The sequence below is a fragment of the Pleurodeles waltl genome, chromosome 8, assembly GCF_031143425.1.
Source record: "Pleurodeles waltl isolate 20211129_DDA chromosome 8, aPleWal1.hap1.20221129, whole genome shotgun sequence".
Taxonomy (NCBI): domain Eukaryota; kingdom Metazoa; phylum Chordata; class Amphibia; order Caudata; family Salamandridae; genus Pleurodeles; species Pleurodeles waltl.
This window is the reverse complement of record NC_090447.1, coordinates 1,268,367,418-1,268,394,260: the sequence shown is the minus strand read 5'-3', so window position 1 is coordinate 1,268,394,260 and position 26,843 is coordinate 1,268,367,418. Positions and strand designations below refer to the sequence as shown.

General features: G+C 42.3%; 1 protein-coding gene across 1 annotated transcript in view; it reads right to left on the bottom strand.

Annotated features, from left to right (window-relative positions):
- FLT1 (fms related receptor tyrosine kinase 1) overlaps positions 1 to 26,843 on the bottom strand; it is a 310,221-nt gene that overhangs the window by 181,122 nt on the left and 102,256 nt on the right. The window contains exons 9-10 of the mRNA XM_069202204.1: positions 24,887 to 25,056; positions 24,403 to 24,559 (exon numbers count right to left, since the gene is read on the bottom strand). Coding sequence (XP_069058305.1) covers positions 24,403 to 24,559; positions 24,887 to 25,056 — 327 coding nt within the window. The remainder of the gene's footprint in view (positions 1 to 24,402; positions 24,560 to 24,886; positions 25,057 to 26,843) is intronic.

Below are 26,843 nucleotides of genomic sequence, written 5' to 3'. Positions count from 1 at the left end.
ATGGGCAGTTGGACAGGTCTCCCCCACACAATGACACCAAGCCCCGTATGACTGCCACTTGAACTATTTTTTTATCCATACCACTGCGGCACAATGGATGTTAGACGCAAAGTATTTGGCAAAATACATCGCCGCACTACTTTTCTACTTTCTAGCCCGACAGCGCCCCAAAATACCACTATGGTGACTGAATACGGAAGCACTGACTTGACCAGGTGTTTAGGCATACAGTCTCCGAAGCCATGACCCAATACTCCAATTACAACTGTGGCACTGTGCTTAGTAGAGCTGCGGAATGGCATGCGTTGAAAGTTGTGGTCCGAGGGGTGTATCTGTCTACCGTAGTTGGCATACGTGAAGCCTCAGTACTGGATCTCACGAAAGGAGAAAAACAGCTGGCGGAGAATGAATGGGCCTTAGCAACTGACTCCAGTCAGATGTTAGCCTAGGACAGGGAAAAGCAAATACTAAATAAGGTATGGGACCAACTTGAAGAATATACCCAGACAGTAAATCGGAATCTTGGTACAAGGCAACGAGGTAGGGCACATGCTGGCCCACCTGGTTAAATCTGAACATGCCCCCTGACACATTCTAGTGATACGAAATCAACAAGGTCTGATCATACATACCCAGGAAGCAATCAACAGCACATTTACAGCTCACCCACAGATGATAACAGGGCTTCAATTACTGACCCTGATACCCCCTCCCTGAGTATCTTGTGGCCCTACCCTTGCAATGGCTGCCACAACAGGACAGCAACTCCATAATTGTCCCCATATCATGGCAGGAAATCCTAGAAGGGATTACCGCCCTCAAAATAGCCAAAACCCCTAGCGCTGATGGACTCCCTGCAGAATTCTATAAAGCTTTCTCAACTTTGCTAGCTGATAAACTTTTGCCTGTGTTCGAGGATGCCCTGAAAAAACAGGCTCCCTGCCCGACTCTGTGACGGAGGCCTTTAATGTTATGCTCCCCAAACAGGTCAGGGACCCACTTGACCCATCCTCTTACAGACCTATCTCTATGCTAAATGTGGATCAGAAGATACTGAGTCCCCTATTCAATGACGTTCCTCAATCTTGAACAAGTGTTCGACTCGGTTTGGTGGACTTCTTGTGGCAGGTGCTAGAGGTGATGGGACTGGGCCACAAATGTATCTCCTGGGTTCGCTTGCTGTATCAATCCTCCAGGGTCCGAGTGCACATGGGCAGATATGTATCAGATCCTATTGAACTACAACGTGGCACCTGGCAGGGCTGTCCACTTTCCACATTGCTCTTTGCCTTTGTAATGGAACCGCTAGCACTGCCGGTTGAGACAGGTCCTCCTTGGGTGGGGCGTAGACATATGCAGAACTGAACGTATTGTGTTGTTATATGCAGAAGACACATTGGTTTATCTCCGCCAACCAGATATTTCTATACCACTGATACTTAACCTCATGTCTGAATTCTGGGAATACTTTGGGCTACAATTCAATAATAATAAGTCCCTCCTGTTCCCAGTGGGCTGCCTTGAGGGCCTTGTGGCCCAGCGGCTGCCCAGGGTGGAACTTCCTTGAACAGTTGACTCTGTTAAACACCTGGTGATATATATCACATCCACCAAGCAGTGGGTCTTTGATCTGAACATGGGTAGACTGATTACGTACCTTTGCTCCTCAATCCAATTCTGGAATGCCATTTAACTATCCCTGATAGAGAAGACAGCCTTAACTAAAGTGGTGATCCTTCCAAGATGTCTCCATTCCATACACGGCTCAATGTATGAGATACCTATGAGGTACCCCAAAAAGTGTATAAGGAACTTGACTCATTATTGTTTAACTTCCTTTGGGCAGGCACTACACACAGGGTCAGCCTTGCAGTGCTTAAAATGGAATGGAGTCAGGGCGGTATGGAGGTCCCTGACCTAGAATTATATTATTTTGCGGCCCATCTACATCATGCGATTCACTGGTTGGACAGAGTGCCGAACTGGGGGAGGCCCCTGTTGAAACGTATCCATGATGGTTATCAGCTTGGGGAAATATTGTTCAAAGGAATGCTCGTCCCTGAAGCTTGCCTGTTCCTCATAGTCAGATGGAGAGCATATGGGAAAGAGTTTCTCATCCGATAGTGTGACGCACCCCTTATGCTCCAGACCTTGATATTTGGATCTTGCACCCATTTGCCCAAATAGCATCTTGTATGGCAGTGGACCAATGGCAGGAGGGGGGATGCTTGTCCCTGAGAACCCCCAAAAAGACTCTTCGTAGACGATATATGATCTTCGGGCTCATAGTGGTCAAATGTCACATTGCAATTCACTGGGTTGGCCCCCTGCCTCCCCAAACAGAAAAGACTGGAAGAAAGACTTAATTGAATGGGCTGGTGCAGAGGAGGTACATATGAGGCAGATAAGAACAGATAAGAAGGTGGCAGATGCCCTCCCGGCCTGGGGGGCAATGACACAGGTCTTGATTGAGTATACTGAGGGAGGCTTGGTGGAAGGAGATTGTCAAGATAAAAATGAAACTAACCCCTAAGATGCTTAGCTGTAGGTATTGCACCATATTTATCGCTACTTCCCTCTTCCCTCCCCCCTCCCCCCGGGAAGGATAAGATGTGTCCTTCATACACTATATCTAACCCTGTCACTAGAATAATGTGTGCAATTTGATGACTGTATTTTTGCAAGGATGCTAAAGTTCTTTGAAGACTAAAGGGTGAGGGGAGTTCTTGATGACCCTGTTTGACCACCGTTATTGACATGTCTTTGGTTGAAATGTACATTATGGGTTCTGGGACTACGCAGGAGCCCATGGAGCGATTCCTGCAAATATATTTATTTGCTTATTACACAGTACCAGATATATACTGTTACATTCTACAAAAGTAATGTACCTGATAACTGTCATTAAAAATAAAATTACAAAAAAAAGTAATTATTTAAGAGCATGATTTGTCGTATCTTGTGTGCTTTTATCTCCATGGCACATTAAAAAATGTAATTTTGAGGCATGGTAAATAAATTCAAAGGCTGTTGTGTGCCCCATTAATAATGTTTTGCACGACGATTTAGGGAAGATTTGTGGTACTGAGCATTGATATGCACAATTAAGTTGTAAAAAAAAATTCTCTTTTTTCTCAATTTTCATTAAAAATCAAAAACATCAGGTTTTGTGGAGTTTTTGAATTTTATACAATAGTGCGTCACGTGGACGATGTTAAAGTTATACTGACACTACCCCTCTAGTTTTCACCTAGAAATATTCTCTATTGAAAACAGACAGCGAAGCTGGCATCCTGTTTGCATCTGCTCTGTACTGCTTTTATTCTCTGATATAAGGAGCCTGTCCCTTGCGTCATGTACAGTGCACTCAGATGTAAAAGGCCGTAGCTGGAGCTAAGAAAAAGATTCGAAATCTGTGCGCTTGGAAAAACAGCACAGCAGAGGGAAACCCAGCTCCAGCCTAGAGTCTAGTGTAAACGTACACTGCAAAGGATGTAGAGGGGTAGGCTTGCTGCATGACGGTGGCTCAGGAAGGGCACCAGGAGTTCCAATGTAAGCATCCCCTGTTTTTCAGTTAAAAAAATACCCACTAAATGGTGTGATGTGGGCCCCTCACACCCATGAGTCCTGTTGCCAGTGCCCCTGTTGCAACTAGATGACCTGAGGAAGGAGCGAGTAGCGAAAAACACTAACTTCAATTAAGAGAAGCCTGAGATAGCATCTGCTGCCCTCTTGTAGGCACTAAGGGTCCATTCTCTGTCTTTGGCTGACACTCCTTACCTTTACGCTTGCATGTCTGGAGCAAACGAACGGTTGCTTGAGGGCTTAAGGTAAAGAGTCAAGTCTGTGATGTTATTAGGATTAAAGGACATGTGAAGCCACTTCCACTGTGACTCTGGGCAAATCACAAATCTCCTAGTGCCTAAAAAAACTCTGACCTCGTGTAATGTAATCTGGTGCTGGTTAAAGCACTCTAATACCCTTGGGGCAAGTTCACGCCATATCCAACTGCTAAAAAAAGAAAAAAAATGCTGATTCTAAGACCACAGCAAATCAGGTAAATCGCACAATGCACCGCTTTGTGGAAGTGCACAGAGCCTCACGCCACAAACCAAGCCCACTCTTTCTGTCCACAGGCCTGGGCTTCCATTCCCATACCGACTTACGCAACCACCATGTTACACAACCCTCTCCATCAAAAGTCATTAAGTCTATTTTAAACACGCAAACCAGGAAAAGGGAAAAGGAAGAGGGCGCTAAAGTAGAAATACTGCCACTCCACATCCACAGGAAGCCTCAAGCACATAACCATTATTTACTCAATCAATGGAGAGCATATAGCTCCCAAGGACAGGAGGAGGGGACTAGATGTCAACTCACATTAACTCAGATCAGAATATTTATTTCTTGGACCTTTCTTTATTTGTAAAAATAAATGTTGGCCAGCGAATGAAAAATAGTGTTGCTTTTAAGAAGTGTGTGTGTGTGTGTGTGTGTGTGAGGGAGAGAGCAAGCTGATTCTTGAGAATACAACAAGCTCTTAAGGAAGTAGAGTGTGCCATGTTTGAAGATGCAAAGATAATCGCTGGGCTGGGAACAGTCTTGTACAGGGGAGGAAGCCAAACAACGAGAGGAAAGCAGAATACGCTCCTGATTTCGCACAGGAAGTGCACAGCACCTCCTGCCAAAGTGAGATAAGAAAACTCCCATGGCCTATTCTGGACAAGGCCACAGATATCAAGCTTTGCAGCGCACTGTCCTCACGCTGCGCCACTGCTCCCCGTCTTTCTTAATGAATCTCAGAAGTACCACTACCTCTCACAAGATGCCTGCCAAGCACAACAGTCTGGTAAATTTAGAACCGGCAGAGGGAAAATAGATCTGGGTTAAGTGTTTGCTGCACGCCATCTATGCATTGTGCTAGAGGTAAGATATGGTATGGGGTGATCTCACCGTTATAAAAAGATCATTAACTGTGGGGTAAGAAAAAGTTCCATCAACAGCCCTTCATCAGCATCATTTCATAAAGGACATTTTATCCAGGAAGTCAACTGACTTCAGCAGTTTAATGGTCTATTTCGGGGCACAAAAGAATGAAAGACAACAACAGCCAAGATCCATGGAGAACAGTTGTGGCCAGTCATGAAAGATTTAGCACCATCATGACTGACTGGAGGAAGTGCTTTTTCACTCAACTGCTAAACTCCTCATTCACACCAATAAAGGCCGTCTTTATAACAAGAGTCAAGAAAGCAACCACCTAACCACATATGATAAACTTCCACCTCAGATGAAGGGAGAATATCTTCTAAAATCTTCAGCATCCTTTGCAAATTAATGATTGTGAAGGAACCTAAAGGAGATGCTAACCTAGCACAGCCCACTCCTACCTGGAAATCTCAAAGGTGAAAAAGACCAAAAAAGGAAATCAGTTGTTATCATTTTATCCCCCAAACATACAACTTATTTCCAGAATATATCAAGCCTTTCCCTTAAACCAGTGGGATCTTTGAAATACTCCAGTTATACATTTAGAGAGTAGTAGTATTAGGTGCCCCCACCATAATATGTTGCTGTAGGTGCTTTCTTAGTACTCTATGCCCCTACTGTTGAGACCCTGACTTGCTTATGTAGATAGGGGAGAATGTGCTTGAGTTTCCTCATCTGAAAGTGGACTGTCTTGGCCATGGCATTCCTCTGAGGAATGAGGCATATTTTGCAATAGGGAATTTTCAGAGAGAAGTGGGTAGGAAACAGGGGACATTTGAGCATTAAGGTGCTTTTGAAAAGCTTCAGGGAGACAGTTATAAGAGGCACTGTTTTTTCTTTGGTATGCTGGTTTCAGCTATTGGCCATCGAGCTTTGATAGATAAGTAATTTCAAATGTATGTATAAGGTAGAAGAGTGGATAAACATAGAGAATGAAAAGAGAACAGGATGAGAAACCTTAAGGGGCACAACATGTGATATTACAGCTAGGGGATATCAAAAACCACACACCTTGGAGATGCATGCTCAGTGCATTGATCAACAGAATGCCGTTTACGCAGAAAGACGTCATCATTTTCTTTGCTCAAGGCTGCTAATAAATCAAGAGGGATGAGAATAGTTTTCCCATCACCTTTCTCTTCAAGTGCATGACCACACAAAATGAGATCTGATTCATTCCACGGTGAAGGCAGAAATCATGCTACTGCCAGGGATGTGGAAAGAAATGCTTCCTATTGCTGAGGCCAAGCAGTGACAAATTTTGTTAGAAGTTTTGAGCCTAGGGCAAAGGTGGCACCAGACCCATAGCAGTCTTAGGAATCAGCATGGCTTTAATTTTAACAATGTAGAAGATGATGCTATACTGCACGAGGGGAGGGCAGAATACATGACTGAAGAATGTAGGTCTAATAGTCCGTAGTGGGGCAAGTAGTGAGTCCAGGGAACAATGCCAAGAAGGCCCCTTCATATGACTGAAAGTGACAGCCTCTTGTGGTCCTTTTTCTTTTGCAGTCTTGGATGGGGGCTTCTTATATTTGTTATTTTGCTGCAAAAATCGGGCAAGTTATTAATGATGATTACATAACTCTTGAATTAAGATAATGCTACGCATACTATATTGGCACATGCTTGGCAAACTCCTTCACTAGGAACCATGTCTCGGTTTAATATTGTATTAATAATATTCAGTTCATATACTTATATGTACACGTGTGGGATATACTGCAGGTGTTGTGCCAGCCTCCTATCCGTGTTTCCTTTTGAAGGCTAAGACAGGAGTGTTTGGTTCACTGAATCAGAGTAAGTGTCTGGTTTTGCATGACATTGGTGGCTTGAGTGGAGCTCATGCGTCAAGTTTGTTGACTCTAGATTTGTTGAAAGGATCTTCACAGCCTTGCAATGTTGATCACGTTAATGATCTAAATATATCCACATGTTTCTGTTAAGGTTTTATATGTCTGATTTATTGTGAATTCAAATGTATGGAATCATTGGGTCATCTGCAAAATAAATACAAACTAAGATTTGTGTCTGGTTTGGTATTTCAAAACCGTTTATGACCCAATTCAGAAACCCTTTCTGTGATTAGTTGTGTCATACTCCTATATTAGTGTGAATGTCCTGTCTTCATTCACAGAGTGTATTCCTACAGACGTAGATATGGCGTCAGTGAAGAATTTGCATTAGGAAGCCATACTGGCTTGCAGACCTGATTAACCACGCTTTAGTTTTTACAAATATGCTATTCATACTCTGGGAAATCATGAGTGAGTCACATCTAAGTATGGAGTAAGACAAGAGTACTCATACTAACTGGTCAGAAGCAGAGCATGGGACATGTCATTTAAGAAGTTTCATAGAATTAATTGATGGATGCGGATTACTGAGGGTTCAAATATCGGAGGACCACTAGATGGCTTTGGGGCCCTCTTCCAGTGTGACGTCTGAGGTTGATGCGATATATGTTACATATTAGATATTACATGTTACATATGGATGGGGTGGGAATATGTTGGAGGTGTGTGGCTATGGATGTGAGCAATATTTCTGTAACAAAAATATAATCCATGTGTCTAGCAATGATGAAGAAATGCCTGCAGTGTGAAATTCTTCTGAGTATGCTTTTGGTGTGAGTTGTAGAGTATGTTCTACTGTAGTTGGCAGTGTGGTAACATAAAGTAATGGGATCCGCCCGCAGAATATAAACAGGGGCCCATGGGTCTTCTGTATCTCATGGATGTACATTGGCCTTGGGTTGAATGGGGGGGAGGGCCTGAATGTCTACAGATGCTTGCATTACACCCTTGGTAGAGTAAGGTACAACTCACAAAATGAAATAGAACAAATAAGCCAGGGACTGACCTTTACCATGTTCCAAACCTAATAAATAAAAAATGTTACCAAGGATTTGCCTCTTTTTGACACAAAAAGCACAGCGGTCAATTAAGTGATTACCCCACATGAAGAGTAAGAAACTACACCATCATCAGCATTATTGTAGAGTAAAGGCTTTGTGCTGTCACATGGAGGAACTGCATGATTCCTAGAATAACTGTACTAGAACAAGTGTGCTAGAAATATGTGCTGCACACATAGAAAGATGACAATGTTTTGGGAGATCGTGAGCCAAACCAATTAAAATACTGACACCAGAAATCCAGATATAATTATCAAAGGTAAATTTCCAAATGTAGCTAGTGTTATCGAGCTCCCTTTTGAAAGTGATTATTCTGTTCTACGCACAGAAAGACACAATGTAATGAAATACCTAGAAATGCAATCTGACATAAATAAATTGTCTAGTGAAACAACAGAAACATTCCTAGTTATTGTCGGTGCAACAGGATTAATCACAAATAGATGGTAGGACAAAGGAGACAGGATGGATATAGAGGTGACAACACAGGTGCTCCAGAAAGAAGCTATTGTTTGCTGAACCTAAGAATCGTGAAAAGCACCTGCAGCAAATTTGACATGTCGATACTGAACATTATCCAATCACATTGTGAGTCTGGAATCAGAGTCCTACGCGAAATGCTGAGAACTGGCATTAGCATTTCTAAAACATGGCTCATTAGACCACACAAGTCCCTGATTTATTCTGCTTATAGTCTCTCATCTAAATCACCATTGCGTGCTACAATACACTAATATAATACAAATTCAAGATTTGGCCTCCACCTCATCATGCTCTTGAGCTGAATGATTGCACAGCTAGCACTGAAAAGCTAATGCCATTCTATATTTCTCATCCGCTGGAGTGGGACACTGAAGCTTATTTGCTGACTATCTTTCTACCCAGCATAAATGTATGTTTTACTGTGGATTTCAATGCATTCCATTGAATGAATATACGTTCTCAGGTGGTTTCCATCCCTCTCCCTCCTGGGAACTGAACCTGAGGTCTTTATAGAGCATCCCCCACCTACTAAGAACTCACACACTAACATTAGGTCAGCTATTCTGTGTGCATTCATGGTTCTTTTATTTTCATTGGTCTATCTCAGTAGCTAATTTTTGTCACGAAGTACATGCTGGACGTTTAAAGTGTGTATTTCAACTTGCTTTTGGAACAAACAATCATTTTGAATGTAGAACAGAGCAGGGCAGATGGTTATACAAGTCCAGATAATGCCTTCCTTAATATCTTAGGAAAGCTTACCTAACCGGCTGACTTCTTAATTTGGTATTTCTTTGAGAAACTTTGACATATTCTTCTGTGGCAGAAAGTGACGTTTTACTTTCCTCACTCTAATAAACCATGTTAAGAGAAAGGGAAAATTCGAATTTGGAAGTGTTGAAATGCTAAAGAAATAGTGAATCCACCCACTCTTTTGTAATGGGTACAAATGTGTTTGTGAATCTGTGTTTCTAAGGGGTGAGGACTAAAAATTCCAGATAAAATGGTTGAATGGCTGCCACTGGTAACACATGATCTTACTGCCAGGAGTTCACATTCTGGCAAGATTGACTCAGCCTTCCAGTCTTCCAAAGTCAGTAGACTGAGTACCGCCGAATTGGTTAACAGCAACATTTGCTGTTTACAGCACTCAGAAAAGGCGAAGTATGGTTTGAAGCACAATATAAATTGGATCTGCTGCTTAAAAGACTCTTGTTGCAGCACAGGTTTTTAGCATTGCGCTGTGACAAGTGTTTGCAATAGGAGGAGTCAGGGTTGGCCTTAGCGCTGGTGGTGCCCTGTGCAACAATGTTTGTTGACGCTCTCCAGTGACCACTTCCGCCACAGATTCCCTCTCTGCCACCTTTTAACAGTCCCCACTAGGCTCCATAACCACTCGCTCTCAGATACATTTAGTTCGTTTTATAGTTCCACTCATACCAGTGTAGGGTGTCAGAGTGCTTTACATTATTTTACATAAGTCAGAAGACTACAGGGTGTAGGAGTCACTTGCCATCTATCCTGGTAGGCTGTACAGTTTCAGTGCTTGGTCTGGAGAAGCACAAACTCAGAATTTAAAATGTAACACTACGGTTGGGGATTCTCTTTAATAATAAGAATTGATTTTTACCCAAATGAGCCCTTTCTGCAACATTAGGATAACCAAAGACTGGAAAAAAACAAAACTCTTTAATCTATACTTTGCAGTGTACATTCAGTCCTTTGATGACAGTTCATAGTTACTGTTCCTAATTAGGATTTTAACATAAATTGCAAGTAACAAAAGGACCTCTCTGTCAAAAGTAACCCACTAACCTATTCTCATTATATGCACTTAATTTGCATGGTACACGTTCTTAGCAGCAGGCATAGTAACCCTCTGCACTGCCTTCCTTAAAACTTCCACCAGAGAAACTGCATCTCTCTTCAGGCAGAGCATAATCACCAGAGTTATCTTGACATATTTATTGTTGCCTGAAAATTGCTGGGTCCAAGGATCCCCACAGCAGGTGCTTTCAAAACCATAATACACTTGCAAGCACAGCGCCCCCACCTGAAGTCAGCACCCAGTGCGGTGACACTGGTCGCCTGCCCTAGAGTCGGCCCTGGGAGTAATGCAGAAACACCTTGCAGTGCAAAGAAGATTGATTGCAAGAATCCACCTCATTGATATTCATTGGAATCTTGTAAATGTGAATACTGGAGGTCCATAGCTGCCAAGTTTCCGAGGTCCATGCGTGATGTGCTACTCCAGCCCAGCTTTTTTCCTTTGAATTCTGGGACGTGTAGTCCTGTTGTATTATGAAATATACAAGCTTACAATTACCAGAATTCAAAGAAAAAAGCCTGGACTTGAGCAACACGTCACGCATGGACCTAGGAAACGTGGCAGGTATGGAGGTCTAGTGTCCAAGTGAGACCCCTGTCTCGGCATTTGCAAATGTTTGTACTGAGCCATATCAGTCCCCACCGATTAAGATTAACGAGGCGGGCAGTTTGTGACTTTTTGTGAACTGTTGATTTAAACTGCAAGGAATACTTGAGACACAGGGGGCAGGGTGGTGGGGGTGAGGGGCTAGTCGGAATGGGATGAAGAGCACTGTGGTGTGTGTGACCAGCCTCTCTGTGCATATACGAACTAAAAAAAAAGTCATCTTCTATAGCTTGTGTTTGTTTTCACCTAGGGTGGCCTGGTGAAAAGTTTTCTATTCTTTTGAATATCTAATTTAATGTGCATTTTTTGCACATTTCAATGACAAATTGCAAAGTGGTTTGGCACCTTCAATCACCTTTGCACTTTTTTGCAACAAGTATTAACTGATCAAACAATTTCTAACGTTGCGCAGCCGCCCCTTTCCCGGCTTTGCACTCTTTTGTACAGTGTGAAGCACTGGAAAGTGTGTTAGGATCCACAAAGTCGTTTCCACTGTCATTGCGAAAGCAAAGTCTTTAGTGCATCAAGCCCCTTAGTGTTTTATGTCTTCAAAAAACATATGTGCCACATGCTTGGTGTTCGGAAACTCCAGACAGAATCACGAGAAAATAATGCTTTGTATGCACATTCATCTTCTCTTCTGTTTGTACCATTAGTGCTTCCCTGTTTCCTTCAACGACCTACACATGTCTACATCCTAGTGTCTTGTTATTTTCTGTGGTCCAGGAAACCATGGCGCGGATGGATTTTCCACCTCAGTGTCTGCTGGGACGTCTGATGGGCACAATGGTTGACATGAAACCATCTGCTCGAAAAAAGATAATTATTGTCTGGATTTAACAGATTCTGAGTTGTTATGTTACAAGATTCACATAAAAGTATAATCTGTTAACTATCAGCCTGACTTTATAAATATCTGCCATGTGTTTGGTGGAAGAGCGCGCATCTGACATGATTGACAGACAGTGCCTCTGATTGGAAACCACAACCCTGGCGCTAGACCAATGAAAAGGGGAAAAACACATGTCTCAGCAAAATAGTTTTGTTTGGCAAACAGAGGCACAGGTTCAAATGAGCTGACTGAATTCACGTCTCTGCGCCTTCTTTTACAGACCATTTCATTATCTTTTTGAGAAGTGTTCTAATAATAGACAGATTTCCCACATTTTCCTTCTCCTCCGGGAAACCAAGCACCTGGTATGAATTAGGAAACCTTTGCACTGTATTTTCTTGTTCCCAAGCTATTAAGAAATAGTAGTCAAACAAAGAAGTTGCCTTTTTGCAAACAATTAACATTTTCAACCGGACCTGTTCTGGTAGGCACCAGGTGACGTCATTTGTGGTGCATTCCAAATAAATGACTGACTTTAATATTTTATAAGCTTACAAAAATACTTAAAAAGGGCATGGGAAGTGATATTTCTTTGTTTAAACACTTAGTGGTGTGTTAACAATAACACAACAGTTGTCACACTAACCCAGAAGCCAGCATTGCAAATGTACTCACTCATTTTGATTGCTATCTTCCCCCCATCTCGATTCATTCTTGGCACTGCCCAGAGTATCAGTTTCCAAACTGGAACCAGCCATTTTAACCTAAAAGGATCTTAACTCCTATAAAACTATCATGGAAGGGTCTTCTTCGGTTGAGTAGCTGTATTTTTACCCCAAGCCTTACTTAACTCAGTGGTGACGAGAAAAACACACACCCAATGTTTAGGTTATTCATGTAAGACACATTTACAAACAGTAAAGCTGAAGGGAACATATTTAACTAGTTATTGGGTATCTTTAAAATATGGAATTAATCCATCCATTCTGAACCTACCATGGACCACACTGTCTTAGATGGACCATCCACTGAAGACAAGAGATAGCTGGGACATTTCACCTTTAAATACTGAAACTGAGCATATAGCCCTGCAGCAAAAGCTGATCAGAGCATTGCTGAAAAACGTGAAACAGTTGAAGAAGCATCTTTACCAGCTCATGTACCTTTATGTACGTTATCTCTTCATACTTTTGGAGAATATTCCAATGTCCAGTGATGTAGACAAGAAAGCCTCGTCCACCTGCCTTGGATGGGGAAAATGTAGGGACCAGATAAAGAGATATGTCTATGACCATTGTGTTCCTGGTTGTTCACTAGTCATACATGTGGGTGCAACCTTCATGGATCTCTAACACTTTTTTATCTGCTTTCTTTATCAGGATCAATTGATGTTTCCTGCCTTGTCTTTGCAAATGTTGGACTGTGATAAAAGGCTTTTGTCAAAATCTGATAGCTTATCGGCAGGTCTGAAACACAGACCAACTTATGGAGCAAACATTCAAGGTTCACTTATTGGTTGAGGCATTGATCAACATGGATCAGCAAGTTCTTTCAATTAAGGGCATGGTAGCTAGATAGTAAAGGCATGGGCTGATTGGGCAGACACTGACATTGGTCGACCGCAGAGCACCGTAGTATGAAAAAGGAATGTTTTGCTGTAGCCTACTCATCACTTGTACTTTTCTTGCAGGATCATCTGCTTACATTATCATTACTTTTGATGACACCGTTCAACAAATTTCCTCTCAGAATTTGGTGTAAACATGAATCACCATGAATACAACAATTCATGTTATATTTCCATTTTCTATTTTCAAACAACAACTTTGGTTACTCTCTCCCAAGTCCAAAGGTCACTCACTTGTGAGGCAGTCTAATGTTCTTCCTTACTCAACTCTGATCATAGTTCCCTTTTTGTGTTTTCTGAGTACACATGTGCAGGGCTTCCACTAGATGACTCCCTACTGTTTCGTTGTCTGCATCCTCTTTTGTGTTGCACTCTTTGCCCGGGCCTCCGTTGTCTCTTTCATTAGGATGATGCCCGATGCTTCCTCTCTCTCCTCCAGTATTAGAACCCCATTCACACCAATTCTTTACTTTGCCACCAAGCCATAAATATTTTTCTGCTGAACACCTGTAAAAATGTTACCACTAATGTTGCTTTGCTCGGCACGTCTGTCTTCTCTCCCTCTAAATATGCTTACATCTTGCTCGCACCTTGTTAATCAATGCAGGCCAGCCTCAGATGAACAATTGAATCACATCTCCAAACTGTTTGCAAATCAATGTTCAGTCTGTGATTGGAGGGCTTGGTTGGTGTGTTGTTTGACTGCTTAAAAGGAATGAGCATATGTCCCTGTACAATTTTAAGCCGAAGTTGGTTAGCACTGGATGAAAAATAACGTAAATTAATTACTGGGTCTGACATGCTTTAAAGTTCCTCTGCGTTTCATTGTACTGTCCAACAGCAAATATATCAGTCATTTGGTTGTCCTTTCAAAGCCAACTATAATTTAAGACATTAAAAAAATAATTGAGGTGGAATGGCACATTTTTTTAAAATATCCATGCTTTTGGAGAATTGGTGAATGCTGTAGGCAGGAGGCTCAACCCACAAAATAGTTTGCAATTGTATGCTTATAATTCTTTCCTGTGATGGAGTAATTAATTCTCATTGAGTAGTGAGAAACACACAAAATGAGCCCTCATTTTTGTCGGCAGAATTAAAACATTGTACTGGGGCCCATGAAGCAAGATTTCTGCCAATTATCAAGAAGAATTATTTGACCCTGAAAGACAGCCCATGCCACGAATACACTCTCATCAAGATTAATTTGTGTCAAGTCGAAGTGATTGGCCATTAGGAAACATTCCAACATTGAGTATGTGGTACCACTGGACCCTATGTTTTCAGTTACACATACTCGTTGTGGTATGGATTGGAAGGGAACATGTTCAAGCTCTGTTGACTAGATTACTGATTCTTAGAATAGTGAGTTTGTTGTTTAAGACTATGGGCCTTATTTATAATTCATCAGTAAGGTAGAATGTTTCAGTTCCTGGATGAAAATGCTAAACTTGGAGGAGAATCCACCAAAAGAATTTCCTACCCCATATTATCTCTACTGGAAAGAAAATTCAACCTGTGGATTCTTCGACGCGATTACTAGTCAAGTTAAATTACTGTATAGGATTTCGGTCTACCTGATCACAAGTGGCCCAGTGTTCCCACACCTAGTTTTCCTGGAGTAGAGCAGCGAAGATGATTTTACCAGCTGGTGAATCGTAAGAGACTTTGGCTGCAACTGTTAATCAAGTCACGATCTCTGGTTATTGAAAACCTTTTCTTCAGCAAGGGGAGAGCTTGCAGTGTTCTCTGCTGAAACTATTCTTCCCTTTCTCTCATAAATCCTTCCAGCCCCCTCCACCCACACCCACCAAGCATGGAGCCGCTGCTGACTCCTAGTAGGAGCAATACCCTGTGGATATACCGTCTGGTAATGGCAGTTCTGGACTCTGCACAGAATTCCGCCTAACTCATAATCAGGGCCTACATTTTGATTTACAATTTTTTCAGAAGTCTGAGACTTTTCCATTACGTCCTAAATCTATACCTACTATCCAAGTTTTACAGAGACAAACTATGCTACAATAAATTTATCATATTGTTCTAAGATTAAATGTACAGACAATGGTAGAAACACCACAAAATCTCCTTACTTGATTGATGGCTGTTGTTGATTGAATGTAACAACCACAATCTAAACAAAGAGATAAATTCAAGGCAATGGCTCAGACTGGCCTGTTCTGGCCATCAAGGTGTAGAGCATCATATCTGATGTCTTTCTTCACCCGAATGGGCTTCCCTACAGCTCTATCTTCTCACAAAACACAGCTAAGTTCACTTTATGTAGGATGATGAAGCAGCCTGCTGGAGACAACTATTGTAGTCATTTGTGCTGTTTGTGCTGCTGCATACCGGAACACAGCGTCAAATCATGCCATTTTAATTGAGTCATTTGACACATGTAATAAACACAATAAACAATACTTTTGTGAATGGCTTTTTCTATCTTAAGTTTATGATTTCGTTTTCTCACTCTTCTTCCTCAGGGAGCAAATTGGAGTTGCTGGACTCCAGCTTGGTTTTTAAGTTCCACCCCGTCTTTTGTTGACACAATGCGTAATTGTTTTGGCCATGCACATTTGCGGCCGGACCCCACAGTGAACCAGCACCCCAGGCCTTTTTGCACCAGAAGGGGCTCCGCAGATAACATAATCTCGAGCCCTACTCTGGAATTTAAGGAATGAAGGTAAGCTGCAAGGCTGCTTTCCATTTGATATGAGCACGTTATGTCAGAAAGGGTTATCACCTGTACCACATGTGGGTTGAAGATGAAGGTTCTCCTCCCCAGGCCAGGCTCCTCCAATAAGCCTTTTATTGTGCAGGATAGTAGAGAGGAGGAGAGGATTAGTAGCCTAATAGAGAGAAGTTTAGGGGTTTCCTGATGAATGCTCGGTCTCTACATACAAATAAGGTTGAATTTGCAGAATGTATTGCTGCCCAAGATCTTGATTGCATTCTAATAACTGAGACTTGGGCCCGTGAATCCCCTGGCCCTGACTTGGTTGATGTGATTCCCCCTGGGCTGACTATTCTAAACATGATAGAGAAAACAGAACACGAGGCGGCCTTGCTGTTATCTATAAAGACATGTTCCATATCTACATTGAGCGTATACAGTGTACTTTTTCCTTTCAAGGCTCTACCGTTTAGCCTAAAAACCCGGCATACAGAATCCTTGTCAGGCATTCTAGTTTATAGACCACCAGGCCCTATACCCTTGAAATAGGCCAATTGGTCGAACCTTACTTAGATAAAACTAATTTTACTATACTGGGGGTGTTTAATTTTCATTTAGAGGACCTTATGTGTAGAGAATCAATGTCTCTTATTGACACATTTCTGTGTTTTGGCCTCTGCCAACTGGTTGCTGCTCCCATGCATTGTGCTGTGCACACACTGGATGGAATCTTCTCTAATGATCTGCTGTTGTGGTTCATCGAGGTGCTCCCCCTTAGTTGGTTGAATCATCATGCAGTTGGCTTCATGCTTTCTAGGAAGTCTTCTCATGGCGACTGTTGAAAGGCTTATAACATATTTGTTAAGAGAAACTGGAAGGGTCTGTCAAAGGCATCTTTTTCACCGTCCTTAGAAATAGTAACAGAAATGACTCTGACGATGTCAATTTGGCCGCACAGGATTTCACAGCTTGGCTTAGCTCAGCATTGGACACATTTGCCAACAGCCCTGTGGTTCTCTGACCGGCTGTGGGTGAAAATATGATCCCCAGGAAAACATTAGGGACTATAAATTAGCAATTATAGAAGAAAGGTCTAGGGAACTGTTTAAAGTTATAAGCCTTTTGTCCTCTCCTGAAAGCTCAAATAACTTGTATTGGACTCCAAATTTCTGTGACAACCTGACTCGCTACCTTCAGTCTAAAATTCTAACCATCTGTTCAGAATTCAGAATTCAATACAACAGAGTAATTCATAACTCCAAAGGACCAGACTCCTGGGTAATCAGAGAGGGAAAGCTAGGGAATGCATCTATATTCACTTCTTTTGCACATATCTTGAAGTCACAGACTAAGAATGATGGTCTCAGCATCAAGTCAGGCCATTGTGAACACTGTCTGCCTAAAACCTTCTACTTTGTGGCTAGCATGATTGCGGCACCCTCAGCCTCAATCGTGAATAGAGCTATTGCTATGGGATGTTATCCACGGTCATGGAAAGAAGCAGCAGTTAGGCCTCTCTTAAAAAAACAAAACTTGGACCCTAATAACCTAGAACACTATTGCCCTACATCTCTTCTGCTGATCCCTACATACATTTTGGAGAAACTGAGTAACACAAGCTGCTGGATGCCTCTCAGTTTGGCTTCCATAGCTGCGACAGTACTGAAACTGCCTTGGTCTCTGCGGTCAATAGTATTAAACCGCTGGTCAATGCAGTTCAGGTTACGGCACTCATCCTGTTGGATCTGTCTGTAACATTCAATATGATCTCCCCGGCCTTACTCACTTCTAGCCTAGCCTAGCTCAGCTAGGTAGTAAAAACATAGCGCTGAATCTTTTGAAGTCATTCCTTACTGACAGAACACAAATAGTAACCTATGGTCAGTTTAAATCAAGTTCCTTTGTCCTTCCATGTGGGGTACCTCAGGGATCTTCCCTAAGTCCTACACTATTCAATCTATATGCATCCTTTGGTTTTCATGCTGATGACAATTAGATAATTGTCTCTATCACAGATGATGGACATCCTATAACTGTCATCTTTAATAACTAAATGAAGGCAATTTCAATCTGGATGAGTAGTAATTGTTTGAAATTAAATGCAGAGAAAACTGAGGTCATTATCTCTGGAGGTCAACCCTCAATCTGGAACAGTAATTGGGGGCCAGATGTACTGGGAACTCTTCCTCCACCTACCAAATCAGCAGAAAATCTTGGTGTTATAGTGGACCAACCCCTCTCTTTAGATCTGCAGGTAAATGGAATGGTACCAACCTGCTTTATTATCATCAGGATACTTCAGAAAGTTTTCCCTTGTATCCTTTTTGAAGCACGAAAGTCAGCTATCTTGGGCTTGATTTCACCAAGGATTGATAATTTTAATGCACTTTATTTAAACATCACCACATTTTCTCCCCATAAGCTTCAAGCTGTCCAGAATGCAGCAGTGAGGTTGATATTAGACATTCCTAAATATCACTCAAATTGAGCTGAGATAATTAAGCTTCACTGGCTTCCCGTTAGAAAGCAAATCATGTTTAAACCTTTGCGCATTGGACATAATGCCTTACATATATTAGGGCCTAAGGCCATCAGAGCATGTTCCATTGGTATCGGCTGATGAGGCCTCTTCTCTCGGCTAAACATAATCTGGTGATGAACCCAAATTTTGAAAAGCAAGGTGGGGAGATACACCTTACTAGCCTGAAAAATCACATGTCCTTTAGAAAAGCTCTCAAACCCCGGCGTTGTACCTTATAGCATTCCAGGCTGTCGTTAGGGCCTCCAAGATGTTGGTCTGGTCTCAAGCTTGGGGGGTTTAATGGCTTTAGCACCTTGACACCTTTGGGAATATGCACACTTTATACATTTGTTTTCATTTCATTATCTACTAAACCCAGTCTTATTATGAAGCTTTTTAAGGAATACTGGCACTGTAAGTCACTGAAGGATTGTTTTCCCGTTTGAGCACCATACAATTATTCATTGCATAACAATTGAAGAATCCTACATACGTTCCTCTCAAGCAATTGTGTACAGCTGTGACATTTTGGATTAACACAAAATCAGACAACTGTGCATGGGGATCTAGGCAAATCATATCTTTCCATTTTACATACATACTCCTACTCCTGAGAACTGCCTGCATGTGGATACTTCTCAGGAGTAAAGAGGAGATAAGTTTTCATATTTAAACATTTTTCCTTTTTTTGCTTCCACAAGGAAAATATATATTGACTAGACCTCCAGTAAATATGAGGTGGGGCTTTGGATAAGTTTTCAGCTTCTGCACACATTCTCCAACTTTTTCAGGATTAAATCTATATGGGAAAGGGGTTAGAAAAACACTTACCTTAAAGTTATTCATTTATGAGCATCACTGCCTTCCCAATGGCCACATCTCCTCTCTGGGACTGGAAATATCCATGTTATCTCCCTAACAGCAGAACATCTACTATACTTGTGTTAACTCAAACATAAGTGGAATGCGGTGTAAAAATAGCACATCCTGGTTTTGTAAATTAGAAATTAGAGTTGCTCATAGCAAATTTAACTTTTTAAGCAACTCAATAATACTGCAGTGAGCAAATAAGTTGTGTTGGATGGACCCTGAATACCAGAAATCAATATATATACTGAGCAAGTTAACATACAACTTTCGGGGCGCATTCAGTACCGAGCTGACTGGACGTGCTACTTTCGGTTACAGAAAGAAAATATGCCAGTGAAGATTTAAATATAAATACTCTACATGCATGAGCAAGTACAAATTCTCAGGGCTACATTAATATTATGTCTTATTCAAAGCAAGAAATGCAACAAGTATGCTTGATGCGTGTTATTCAGTGATGCATTATGAGTCTGTGGTATATCCTCATGTCGCTGGTGGATGATGTTAAAGAAGTCTCTTTCTCCACAGTGGTCATGAAGGAATCAGGCACAAGCATGTTCTGTGTGTGCAAACCACAGTAGTGCTTGAAAAGTGCATTTTTACATCTCTACGCAAAGGTTGGACCACAGTGGCCGCATGTGGCAGGGAAAAGGGGCGGGTGGTGCAGCGCGTGGCGTGGGGTGGAGAAATAAAATAAAATAATAAATATTAAAAAAAACCTTACCTTAATTCCACACCGCTCTGCTCCTCCGCTGTTGACTGCGGAACCAGCTCCTAAACCTGCCCTGCGGCCAATCCTGACACTGCTTAGAGAAGCCTTAGGATTGGCTGGGAGCACCCAGCCAGGGTACTCCCAGGCAGACTGGGAGCCTGTGCCTACTCTATCCATCCCGGCAACACAGTGCCGGGGTGGATTGAGCACCTGTGTATGTGTGCTTGGCTGGCCCCAGTCGGCCGGCCAAACACACATGCGCACAGTACACTCACCTCAGTGCATGTCACAGTCCATGGCCCGCCCCTTTTATACAAAACGATAATAAACATAGTTTATTCTCTGCTTTGGCCATTTTGTGCTCCATTTTTACATACACGTTTATCCCCTGCTGTTTAATTTACTGCTATAAACTTTGCCTCTGCTCTCTGGAGGGAGAAAAGTGTGGTGATTTTGAGCAAGAGGAAATGAAAGGTAAATATACTGACTGTCTCACTTGTTCTGTGTTTGCACGTGTGACTACATGGTGTGTCACTGCACTGTGCTCTAAAAAAGCCACACTGGCTGTGTTTTCTAATCATGAAGTCAAGCCCTTAATAGTTTCCCTTTTTCCGCCACAGACAGCATAAGTTAATGACATTTAAAGATGTCAAGAATGCTAACAGTCAACATAAAAATAATGGCAACAAAAGAACTTGGTTAGGATATTTGGGAAAGGACAAATAACTGTGATGCATTATTACCAATCATATAAGAATTGGATCGGACTTTCTAGCCAAGTTATTTGTGTACAAAGACCGTCAGCAGATTCCATGTATTTGCTTCCGTTGCCAGACTTGCTGGGCTCTAGGCTCAACTTAAGACAACAGTAGGCGTTCATCGCTATGAAACAGTGGATTTTAGAATGACCGTCCAACATTTTGCGCAAGGTCGCATGAATTCATCAGTTTCAATATTCAGAATAATCTTTTCTAAAAGAGTAACGATATGAGTTGAATTACATAATCAAAACTGTTACACCCTCTCCACCAAACATACATCTGAGGCTCTCGAGGGCAATAAGCTAAAATATATTTAAAAAGAGACCAAGCTTAATTTGTCATGTTTGTGTTCAGCATAAAATCATTGGACAACTTACATTATCACATTATCAAATTTCGTTAATCCCAAATTTTCATTTGGCCATAATGTAGGCAGTGAGAGGGATATTTGATTGTGAGCAGACCAACCAAGCAGTGGAATGATACCTGGTAACAAGTCAAATACGTCATGCCTTTCTCATTTTTAGATGGTGTGTATATTTTTATGGTCTAGCTTGACAGAGCTGCTGTCGCCAGATAATTATGTGAGTATCACTAGAAAGATGCTTAGGCTCCGCCCACATGTTTTGAACCAGGAGTACATGTTTTGATTGGGCAGATATTGGCCCTCATTCTGACCTTGGCGGTCTTTTCGCAAGACCGCCGAGTTACCGCCGCGGTGAAGACCGCCGACCGCGGCGGTATGCCGCTGTGCGCATTCTGACCGCTGGGAGCGTTCCGCCGGAAAACCGCCAGCAGCCACACTGGCGGTCGGCGGGAAAGTGGAGACTGGTCAACCTCCACCGCCACGCCAGCAGAACACCGCCCACAGAATTACGACCCACATTTCTGTGTGGCGGTCTTCTGTTGGCGGTCTTCTGTTGGCGGTCACCTCCCCATGGCTCCTGTCACCTCCCGGAGGACCAACGCACAAGGTAAGTTGATCGTCCGTGAGGGGAGGGGGTGGGGGGGTGTTGTGTGATGTGTGCGTGCATGGGGGTGTGCGTGGGAGTGTGTAGAGGGGGTGTGTGAGTGCGTGCATGCGGGCGGGGAGTGCTGCTGTGCCTATGGGCAATGTGTGTAGTTCGGCGGGTGCGCATGTCGGCATGTATGTGTGCGGGTATGTGTCCCCGTTGTGTATGTGTGTGTGTAGGGGGTGTGTATATGTGCATGTAGGGGGTGTGTGCATGTCGGGGTGCTTGTATGTGCATGTCGGGGTGGGGGTGGGGAGGGGGTTCGTACCACCTCTGGGGGGTGGCAGGGGGGTGGAGGGTGTGGGGGGAGGACTCGGGGGGGCAGTGGGGGGTGGGGGAGACCCCTATCAGTGCCAGGGAAGGAATTCCCTGGCCCCGATAGTGCCTACCGCCATGGTTCGCATGGCGGTTCCCGACCGCCAGAAACCGCGGCGGTAAGCAGGGTCATGATACCGTTGGCGGTCTTGGGTCGACCGCCGGACCGGAGTGCGCAAACTCCAGCCCGTCGGTCATGACCGCCGTGGCTGTCGGAGTGGGGAAGTGGCGGTCGGTCGCGGCGGTGACCGCCGCGGTCAGAATGCCATTTTTAATACCGCCGGTCTGTTCGCGGTCCGACCGCCGTCTCTCCGCCGACCGCCAAGGTCAGAATGAGGGCCATTGTGTGCTTCCACAATAAAGTGCTTGCCCTCTATACAGCTGTGATTATTTGGTTTAGCTATGCAGTTGCCTGAGCTTGAACTTTCAGGGCACATATGACATTGTAAAGATATTAAAGTGTCCTAGATAACTAGCTAATGTATGGTGTTTTTCTCTGGCAGCAGTACTGCTGGAAGGTGGGTGGTCATTAACCCACATGGATGTTTAGGTCTAGCTTGAAAGTGCAACTTGTCACCTGGTCTTTAAATCTACACCAATATATTCTACAGTTCTTTGCTTCCACACAAATATATATCTTTTCCCATGCCATTTTATTGTAATGCTTCATATTACCATACAACATTACTTTGAAGACAGACCTATTGGCATTGCCAGTGCTTGTTTCTATATGGCTAGAAATCTGGTTTCAGAGTTGGGGTAAAAGCTCTGTCCTTAAACTTTGGATTTCCTAAATTTCGTGAAGATGGCTGTAGCACTCAATTGGGCTAGCATTTGGTGAATTTTCGCAGTCAAGAACCAAGGGCTAGTCAGAAGTTGGCTTTAGTGCTAGGCACCCAGTGTGACAATCATTTTTGGTGCACCCCGCCATGACCTACGCCTCACTCTCACCTGGCAAAAGTGCCCCTCATCTCTTCATAGCCCCTCTCTCACATACATTTCATTTCTTTAAACGCACTGGTAAAGGCTGGCTTTACCAACAAGAATGCATATTTATCCAAGCAAACACTTTTTAGCAACGTTAGGAATAGAGAATCAAAGCCTGGGGGAAGAACATCCTATCCTATTTAATGCAGTTTGATGACAGTTCGGAACAATCACTGTTCTATATTAGAGTTGTATTTTATGAACTGCAACAATGAAAAACCTCTGTGACAAGAGTAGCAATCCACTCAGCTATCCACATAATATACAGACTTATGGTCTGCACAGTACACGTTCATTGCAGCAGGCATATTAACACTCTGTGCTCCTTTATGGTGAGTCAGAACTGCCACTAGATAAAGCTCTATCTCTCTCTCTAGCAGGAAAATTAACCACAAGAGTTATCATAGTGCCCCCCCCCCTTTTCCCTGAGATCAGCACCCTTTCCCCAGGTCAGTGCCCAGTGCAACTGCACCAGTCGCACTGCCCTAAAGCTGGCCCTGGGGCTAGTGTGCCAGAGCAATGCATGTAGCGGACATAGGGTTTCAGCATGAATCATCTTCTTGACTGATAAGCAATTCAAGGAATTTAGTAAGAAGAAATGCAAACACATTTTCTTATTTCTCATAGAAGTCGGTGCTTCCACATTCTTCATCAGTTACAATTAATGGTAATTTGTGAGTTACCATAATGCTACATACAACAGGTTTGTGTATTAAGTTCTGCTTTTGAGAAAAAAGATTACCTCAAGGGTGAAACGTGTGTTTTGGTAATATTGCAGTTGTACCATTCACATTTGAGAAGTAGGTAATATTTAAAAAAGAACCATTTATATTTCAATATAGGGGTAAACGAAAACAAACGAATACCCATTTATCAACAAAACATAGAGGTATGAAGAAACTCTGGCTAAAAACTGATTCACAATAATACACATCCAAATTATCATTTTGATTCTATGAATGCTTTTTTACCTTCATACAGATCTCTTAAATCTCTTAAAAGATTTCCCTATGCTTTGCTTAGCGTATGAGACACATGGACTATGTGAAATAGAGAATTAACTAGCACAAATCTAACACACTTTTAAATTATTAGCAAATACTTATTATATTGAAGAGTTATTAATGTAGCCAGTTAGGAGACTTTTGTCTAGTACAACAAAATGCTTCCGGGGTTCTTTGAATTTGCTAATTTTGTTGAACAAAGTTCGAGCCTAGCTGTAACACAAAAGACTTCATAAATGTAAGTACAATCATGTTCTTACCAGGGCCTGGAATAATTATGTCCACATGGGTGCCATATCCAGCGAATTGTTGGTGAAGGGACACCATACACCGTGCACGTCAAGGTTTGCTTGCTGCCCAGTGGGTACAGTTTAGGGTCTTGAAATGACACTGCTTTTTCATAAATTTGTGGTTTCACTGAAAGAACATAAAATGGAAGATCAATCAATTTAGAAAACCTAATCTTTGATAACATTTCTATTACAGAGATGGATGCAGAAATGCCAGGAAGTAGAGAAGAGATTTAAATGGGCCTTATGATTAATTATGTAACACTGTACCTCAAAGTCCATGCTGACATCATCAAACAAAGCAACATTCTTGCATGCCTATTATTGGTGATTGTTTAGGATGCCGAACTGGGTAAAGAGAACTGATTGTTCTTCTCTACACCGGATGGCCACTTTAACATTAGCTGTGGTGGGAAAAGTGTGTGAGAACTGATGGATAAATTTGGAGAATTACCATTGACAATCAGAGTGTTGGTAAGGCTTTTAGTCAAGTTCCACTGGGGAGTTTTCAGTACAATGGTGTAGTTTCCGGTGTCCTCTTCGGAAACATCCTTGATTGTCAAGACATAGCCATCAACTATGTAGCGTGCACACTTTTCAGCTGCAAGCAAGTCATCCTTATACCTTTAATAAAGAAGGAAAGGTTACATTAATTTGTTTTCTTGTTGTAGTGCAATGGAGATGTCTGGTCCTATTTGAATTTCTCCTAGTATGAAGATGGCACTGAAATCGTTTTCCACGTGAAGGGGAAAGAGGGGGATCTGAAGACAAATAATCCAATTGTTATTGTTGAACACTGGAACTTAACCTTAACACAAAACAGTGTTTATGTTTAGAGGTTGCCTGATTCTGTTAATCTTCATCAACTGATCCAAATTGTTTCCCTGCTCAAGACTTTAACCCATGCTATTGATCCCTAGGGGGCTCTCTTTAACCCCCAGCATTGTTACACACATCAAAAACATAATTGGCTCTTGTCCCAAAATATTAATTTTGCTCAGCAGATTGGAGCCCCTGTTCCACTCAAACCACATCTAAGCCGAGAACTTGGCTTTTGTTCTCTCGTGCCTTGTCTACTGCAAATGCCTGTCTCTGGCCTATGAGTATCAGAACTTTTAGGATCTCCAACCTTCCACAATACAGTTTGCTGAGCTGGTATATGGCTAATGATGTCAGGATCATTTCCCATTGTAAACCAACTCCCTTTTCTGCCCCTCCACTCCCAAATGCACCACAAGTGCATGTTAATTGAAAGAAATGAAAGGCACACTTCAAAAAAGCAAAAACATTTGCAGTGATATCATTTGTGATTCTCTTCTTCAAAGTAACGTCCTGGGAAAGACATAACATCCTCACATGGGAAAAGTGCTTTGTCTCGAATAGAGAAAACAAAATCCCACAAAATTAACCATGTGTGTGTTCTGCCAACTGCAAGTCCAGGGCCATGGATTCCAGAAACAATCAATTTAAAAGGTTACATTTACTGGGGCAGGTATTGACAGAAAAATATGGAGGACGTCTAGACATTTATTTTGGGGGCGGGGGCGTGCCTGAGGTGGTATTACTCCATTTAATATGCTGGTGCTCCATAAATAAAAAAAAAACATTTGGATACTACTTCCAAGACTAAAGATCCTTCAGTATTGCACAAACCTACCCTAAGATTTGAACTCAATGTCTTAACATGCCTCAGTAAGTGAATATGAAAGTAAAACCAACATAAAATAAAATAAAACGTGATGTGAGCTTTCAAGATGTAAACCTCCAAAAGTAAAACTGAGGTATCTAAGCTTAATTTACTACCCCAAGTCTCAAAATCACAGTACAAAACAGGAGTAACACAAGTGAGTCGGTGATAAGCATGGGAATCTTGCAGCCAGCAGGAATTTCTCACTGTGCTCACACCAATCTTTCAAGCAAAAATAGCTTTCTGGCAGCAGACACAAACGCACACCGCCCAAGTCCATGTAATACAGCCTAGATTGCTTCCTGATCATTTAGCTCACGCAACCTTTGTTGTAAGCTAAATGCAATGAGCCAAGTAACGCTAATTACTTCAAAACCTTGAGATCTTGCACCGATAATATTGTTTTCATAAGGTTCGTGAAATTACATTAAAGATCAGCCTGAGGTTAATCTTGATGCAGGTTTCTACAGCCCGAAAGCATACTATTGGTAAAAAAAACAGATTCCAGTTCAGTGTGGCCTGGACTGTTCCTGTTGGAGCAGGAGCAAGGTTGATATGCACATGTAGGGTCTCAATGGAGTGGAATGTGGCCCGAATGACTACCAATGGAAGAGAGTGTTTGCAAGCATTCCTTCCATCAACTTTTGTTTTCCTCGCAATGTACTGGGCAACATCTGCCAGGATACAGTAGCGAATGTTCTGTTCACAACTATGTTACTAACGA